Source organism: Gekko japonicus, unplaced genomic scaffold (genome assembly GCF_001447785.1).
Source record: "Gekko japonicus isolate JY-2015 unplaced genomic scaffold, Gekko_japonicus_V1.1 scaffold127, whole genome shotgun sequence".
Classification (NCBI taxonomy): Eukaryota; Metazoa; Chordata; class Lepidosauria; order Squamata; family Gekkonidae; genus Gekko; species Gekko japonicus.
This window is the reverse complement of record NW_015170891.1, coordinates 1,328,934-1,335,947: the sequence shown is the minus strand read 5'-3', so window position 1 is coordinate 1,335,947 and position 7,014 is coordinate 1,328,934. Positions and strand designations below refer to the sequence as shown.

Here is a 7,014-nt window from a genome sequence, read left to right as displayed (position 1 = left end):
AAGGATGCTCCAGACAGGCACAAACTGCTCCAGAGATGCTCAGCCAGGGCTATTTTTGGGCAGGAACGCACAGGAACGGAGTTCCAGCTGGCTCCCAAGTTGGCCACGCCCAGCAGGAACTCATTAGCATAACAGGCCACACCCAACAGCAGAAACTCATTAGGATTGGCTACATTAGGGGTGTGTGGCCTAACATGCAAAGGGGTTCCTGCTACAAAAAAATCACTGCAACTTTTGACAACAAACAGGGTAAACAGAATAAGAAGCAAGAGATGGGTGTGGCTGGATGACCACGTGGGGGTGCAGCCTAATATGTTAATATGCTGTGCTGTCAGGGGTGTGGCCTAATAGGCTAATAAGTCCCTGCTGTTGGGTGTGGCCTATTATGCTAATGAGTTCCTGCTGGGCTTTTCCTACAAAAAAAGCTCTGTGCTCAGCAACCTGCTACTGTCTGGCCAGGGTGACGAGGCTGGAAGATTTCTTTTCAAACTCAGAGGGGTAAAAGGGTTAACTTCTCAGATATGAGGGGACATGTGAGGAAGAAACTGAAAGGAAAAGTAGAAAGGGTCAAAAACCATTGGGGAAGCTTGGAGGCTATTTAAAACTACAATGCTAGAAGCTCAAAAATACATATATATACCGCGGGTTAGTAAAGGCACAAATAGGTATAGGAAAAAGCCTGCATGGTTAACAAACAAAGTACGTAATGGAAGCTGTAAAAGGTAAGAAGGATTCCTTTAAGCGGTGGAAAGCTAGTCTCAGTGAGGCTGATAAAAGGGAACACAGGCTGTGGCAAATAACATGCAAGTCTGTGATCAGACAGGCAAAAAGGGAATATGAAGAGCATATAGCAAAAAACATAAAGACCAACAATAAAACTTTCTTCAAATTCATTAGAAGCAGGAAACCAGTCAGGGAGGCAGTGGAGCCCTTGGATGACCAAGGGGTAAAAGGAGTACTGAAGGATGATAGGGAAATGGTTGAGAAGCTGAATGCATTTTTGCCTCTGTCTTCACTGTGGAAGATGAGAAGTGCTTGCCCACTCCAGAACCGCTGATTTAGGGAGGGGTGTTGAAAGACCTGAGTCAGATTGAAGTGACGAGAGAGGAGGTCCTATGACTGATAGACAGCTTAAAAACTGATAAATAACCAGGCCCAGATGGCAAACATCCAAGAGTTCTGAAAGAACTCAAATGTGAACTTGTGGATTTCCTGACAAAAATACGTAATCTTTCATTAAAATCTCTCTCCATTCCTGAGGACTGGAAGGTAGCTAATGTCACTCCCATCTTTAAAAAGGGTTTCAGAGGAGATCCGGGAAATTACAGGCCAGTCAGTCTGACATCGATACTGGGTAAGCTGGTGGAAACTGTTATTAAGGAAAGAATTAGTAGGCACATTGATGAACAAAAACTATTGAGGCAGACTCAGCATGGGTTCTGTAAGGGAAGATCTTGTCTCACTAACCTGTTAGTGTTTTTTGAGTGAGTGAACAAACATGTGGACAAGGGGGACCCAATAGATGTTGTTTACCTTAACTTCCAGAAAGCTTTTGATAAAGTTCCTCATCAAAGGCTCCTAAGTAAGCTCAATAGTCATGGGATAAAAGGACAAGTCTTCTTGTGGATCACAAACTGGCTAATTAATAGGAAACAGAGAGTGAGTATAAATGGGAAATTTTCTCAGTGGAGGGTGGTAAGCAGTGGGGTACCGCAGGGATCAGTATTTGGTCCGATGCTTTTTAACTTGTTTATTAATGATTTAGAGTTGGGAGTAAGTTTCAATGAAAATGTCTTGACAGTGTGCAACTGCAATTAAAAAGGCCAACACTATGCTGGGGATTATTAGGAAGGGAATTGAAAATAAATCAGCCAGTATCATAATGCCCCTGTATAAATCAATGGTGCGACCTCATTTGGAGTACTGTGTACAGTTCTGGTCACCACACCTCAAAAAGGATATTATAGCATTGGAAAAAGTGCAGAAAAGGGCAACTAGAATGATAGAAGGGTTGGAGCACCTTTCCTATGAAGAAAGGTTAAAACGATTGGCACTCTTTAGCTTGGAGAAACGACGGCCGAGGGGTGACATGAGGTTTATAAGATTATGCATGGGATAGAGCAGGTCGAGAAATAAGTACTTTTCTCCCTTTCTCACAATACAAGAACTCGTGGGCACTCCATGAAATTGCTGAGCGGTCGGGTTAGAACAGATAAAAGGAAGTACTTCTTCACTCAAAGAGTGATTAACACATGAAATTCACTGCCACAGTAGGTGGTGGCAACTACAAGCATGAACAGCTTCAAGAGGGAATTAGATAAGCATATGGAGCAAAAGTCCATCAGTGGCTATTAGCCACAAAGTATAGATAGGAACTCTCAGACTGGGGCAAGAGATGCCCTGTATTCTTGGTGCTTGGGGGGGCAACAGTGGGAGGGCTTCTAGTGTCTTGGCCCCACTGCTGGACCTCCTGATGGCACCTGGCATTTTTGGCCACTGTGTGACAGAGCGTTGGACTGGATGGGCCATTGGCGTGATCCAACATTGGCTTCTCTTATGTTCTTATCTTCTTATGAGCTTGCTTTGATCTTCCAGGCTCTTCCATGGCATTGAGTGATGGGATGGGATCCTTCTGCATAATCTAGTAGTTCAAAACTAATATCTTGCCCACCTTCTGGCAGAACAAGTGCTATTGTGATGGTAACGGGAGGGAGCTTCTGCCAGGTTAATAATCGCAGGTGCTTTGGATATTTTTTTTCAATGAAAAAAGGAATACAGAGACCCAAGGTTAGCATTTTATTCTAAGTATAGGTTTTCTTGTTCTAGTTGGCCTAAGCGGACCTAATAGAACCTTTAAATGTTTATCTAGAAAATCACACCATTTTTGTTTTTTTAACATTCAGATGGGGTCCAGTGACCAGTCTGGGAGCACAAGATGCTGCAGCATTACTGAAGCTAAGTGGATGCTAGGATTCTGGGTGCAGACTGGGATAAGACCTCCTCCCCCCTCTAGACCTTGTCATATTTAAAACCAAGGAAAGGGCTGGATCCCACATAAAATCTTTGCTAACAGAAAGAATTTCTGCACCTCACCCTTCCCACTGCAACCCACAATGCCCCCCCCCTCAATGCTGCTCCCGGTGGACAAAGAAACTTCAGGAACAGTGTGGAAGGGGAGTCAGAGGTCTGCCATGGAAGAGGGTAACTGGCAAAAATCCCCGCCCCCTCCATTAGTGGACATTTTCCAGCTAGCTGTGACCCCAAGTCAGGATATCCGGAAAAAAGTCACAAGCCCCTCATCCGAGAGGAAACTACATTAAGGGAACCGGCAGAACTGGGAAGCAGGAGCCACCCCCAAACTGAACCAGTCTATCTCTGGAAACCCCCACAGCCCCAAGAATGGCACAGGCAGCAAGACCATGCAGAAACTCGATCCAGAAGACTGAATGCAAGACGAGTGCTTTACGGCATCCTTTCACAGAGTCCTAGTAGGGAGGAGGGAACTGAACACTCAAGTCTTGCCAGGCTCAGTGACTGCAGGAAAGGTGGGGTAACCAGGCTGTAAGTTTGAAGCCTGACCGTTGTTTGTAAAACATCCCCTTAGACCTGCTCTTGCCTGGACAGCTTCTTTTTGTTTGTGTTGTATATTTTACATGTGTATGTGTGTGAGAGGGGGGGGGGACTGGAAGTCTGGTGACTGAACCCTACTGGGGGCCTAAAGGATATTCAGAGAGGGGTTGAATAAAGTCTGTCCCTGCCTCCCAACTGCTGGTATTCCTTGGAGGTCTCCCATCCAAGTACTTGCCAGGGTCGGCCCTGCTTAGCTTCCGAGATCTGACAAGATCGGGCTTGCCTGGGCTATCCAGGTCAGGGCTCCTGGATGGCTCCTTTGGTACCCTGTTCCTTTTTTCCAGGCTTGATTCTTCCCCATCTTCCAGATCCTTGGACAGCTCCTGTGCTGACTGCTGCTTAGCCATCAGCCAATAAGCCTTGTTACCCAAACTGATGGAGCTGCTTTGAGCCTGCTGGACATGGAACTAGGACAGTGAGTGTGAACCTGGCCAGCAATCTGGACGGCAGGCCTCTGCAAGTCCCATGTCGGAGCAGGATATACCTATCACTAATATGGATTTGGAGTTTTTGAAACCCTTAATGAATGTAGATACCAAAAGCCCCTGAATGCCTGCTCTCTAAGAATTTTAGCAAATAGCATTTTCCTGTGAGTCAGGCGTGTTTTAAAAGGTGGAAGCCAAGATCTTCAATATGCTGCATTAATCTGATTAATCTGGCACAACTACCTGTTGTGGCAGATTTTCTGAAGCTGTTGCTTTAGTGAGTTCAGGACAGTACTCACTGTCAGAAATACTTTAACACTTCAGCTCTGTATGTTAAAAGCCAGGTGTGAAGAGGCAGAATTTTCTACAAAACAGAACATGCAGTTCGTTTCAACTGTACAAAAATTCAAAATGCCTTGCTGTTGAAAAATTAGCTGAGCTGCACAAGCTAACCCATTACTCCACACTCACAATGAGTCTGGCCATAAGGACCAAATGGATTCAGGAAGCCCAGAGGTAGACTAAAGTGGTACCCAACTGATGCTGGTTGCCAAGCAACAGAAGCAGCCAACGATGATGTCTGGTTAAAAACTCCCCACCTCCCCTTTTATTTTAAAAAGGGTGAAATAAACAACACTGATTACTAAATTACTACGGAGGATTTTTCCCTCCCCTCCCCCCTTATTTTTTCTGAATCCTTCCAATGCCAAACGCAAACAGCTGCTGTGACTATTAGAAAGATGGAAATTAAAAGATGAAAACAACATCCTGTGCCCCTAAACTATTCTGAAGCTGAATACTGCTTTGCCAAGATTTCTTATCGTTTTCCCTGTAAAGAAACACTTCAAGACTTCTCAAGTGGAACGGCCTTGAGCAGAAAGGTGGCATTAAAAATGTTTTAAATAAATAAATAAAGCCCAGGCAAATTGGTTGGCTTAAAGACATAGCTTTGTCCATCTTTGTACCAGGTGGGCCACTGAGCCCAATCGCCTTGGCCAAACTGGGCAGCAGAAAGGCTCCCCATCTCCATTTGCCACATTGTTTCCTGAAGATGTTTATAAATGGGGTGCTTGTTACTGACAAGGGATCAGAAATGAATATATTTCTCATTGTATTTTATAGCTCCAGCATCAGTGTGTCTTGGTTGTGGTATCTCAGGACAAGAGCCTCCTTCTTCTTGGGCCTCACACTTGGGGTCACTTATCTGTACAACTGCAGGACACGCTGGCCAAACATACAAGGCAAGCGTCCTCAAAAAGTCAGGCCATTGGGCAACATCTGTTCTTCAGAGGTCTCTCCCAGCACTTGCTCTCCTAATGATATTGAACCTGGAATCTTTTGCATGGAAGGTGTATGCCCTGCCACTGACCTATCCCCCCAGCACTTCCCAAGAAACCACTGGATAAGAAGTTTGCTTTATTCTTTATTGCATTGCATTAATTTAAGAAAATGTTAGGAATTGTTTACATGTAGTAAAAGTGTTTACCAAAATAGTTTGCACAGAAAGGGGAAGGTAAAGAGGGCACAGTACAGAAGGAACAAGCAACTCACAGCACAGAGAACCTGCAAAGGCAAAACCACTGCAGGGAGACATTCTTTGTGGGTGACATTATACCCAGCTTGTAAGGAGCTTTAGAAATGCAAGGGAGTGGCTGGAACCCTGAAATAAGAGTCCTTAACAAACAACTGGCTGGACAGAGCTACAACAATCACTTTAACAATAACTTAAGCTCTAGAAGTAACTGTTCATTAAACTGTCCGGTGGCCCGCTCCCCATCATCCAGCACCTAAGTGCTCATACAGCCCTGGTTCCTGGGGGGTTGCTGGTATTCATCTTATGATTCTACACATGCAAGATACCCAAGAACTGTGGCTATCGGAGCTCAGACACCATAAGTTCAAGAAACAGCAGCATTTGGACGGCATGACAAACCGGCACAGCTTTCAGCTGTGGTCCCACAAAGCACAACTCAAAGTTTCCTGGCTTGGGAACCCTTGGATCAAGCTCCAGTCTTGGTAACATCAGGATGTGGGCACCGGGGCAAATTGGAGTTGTTTCCTCCCCATAAACCAGTTGGTATTAGCTTTAGAATCCCAGTTGGTGGGGGGGGGGGGGGACTGACACTGGCAAATTGGAGCTTGTTTCAAGGTTTCCTTAACCAGGAATTCTTTAATCATGCGCCACGTGTGAGAGGAGGTTTGCCATGACGCCCCAATACGACTAGTGTGCATTTCTGCTGGTCAGATCGGGGGCTCTGAGGTGGCTGCCTGTCCAAAACAGGGTGGTAGGAAATTAATTATCCACTCTCTGTAGACTACCTAGGAATGGAAAATGCTAGGAAGTTTGCAGCTCCAGATCCAGGTTCCCTCCTGTCCCTGCCTGGCTTCAGTCTATTTCCAGGTCACTGTCCTCACTGTAGCACGAGGAGGCCTGGCAGATGGATGCGAGAAGCACCAAGTCCTTTTCTGGGAGCAGGCCACACTCTTGCAGGAACGCCTCCAAGTCCACTGCAAAGAAGTCTTCGCCCAGCTGGTCGGTGATACGCACAAAGTTGCCAATGAGCTCCCCGCCCTTGTAAACCAGAAGGGTTGGCAGTGCGTTGTTGGTGAAGTGAGCGCTAGCACCAATCAGGGAGCTCCTCACCCGGCAGAACTTGACCGCGGAGTACTCAGCAGCCAGGCAGATCATGCAGCCATTGAGGGCTTCAGCCCCAGGGACGTCATCCTCGTAGATGTGGATCATCACCAGCGTATTCTTGTGCCCCTTGTCGATGGTGTCCAGGAAGGCCTCCCCACTGGGGATCTCAAACACCTGCTTGAACTGCTGCCCGCTCTGCAGCTGCCGTCGCATCTCTTCCATCCGCTGCTTACGATACTGCTGCAGGAACTCTTCATCATCGGCACCCTCGTGCAGCATGCTGTACTCCTGTAGAGTAAGCTAGGACAAATGATGGGGGGG

The 7,014-nt window shown here is 46.2% G+C and overlaps 1 protein-coding gene across 2 annotated transcripts in view; it reads right to left on the bottom strand.

The window, feature by feature from the left end:
• Window positions 1-5,479: 5,479 nt before the first annotated feature.
• The window catches only part of PDCL (phosducin like), an 8,799-nt gene continuing 7,264 nt past the window's right edge, over window positions 5,480-7,014 (bottom strand). For both annotated transcript variants that reach the window (XM_015418420.1, XM_015418419.1), the window contains one exon: window positions 5,480-6,993. In XM_015418420.1, coding sequence (XP_015273906.1) covers window positions 6,442-6,993 — 552 coding nt within the window. In that variant the 3' untranslated portion in view covers window positions 5,480-6,441. The remainder of the gene's footprint in view (window positions 6,994-7,014) is intronic.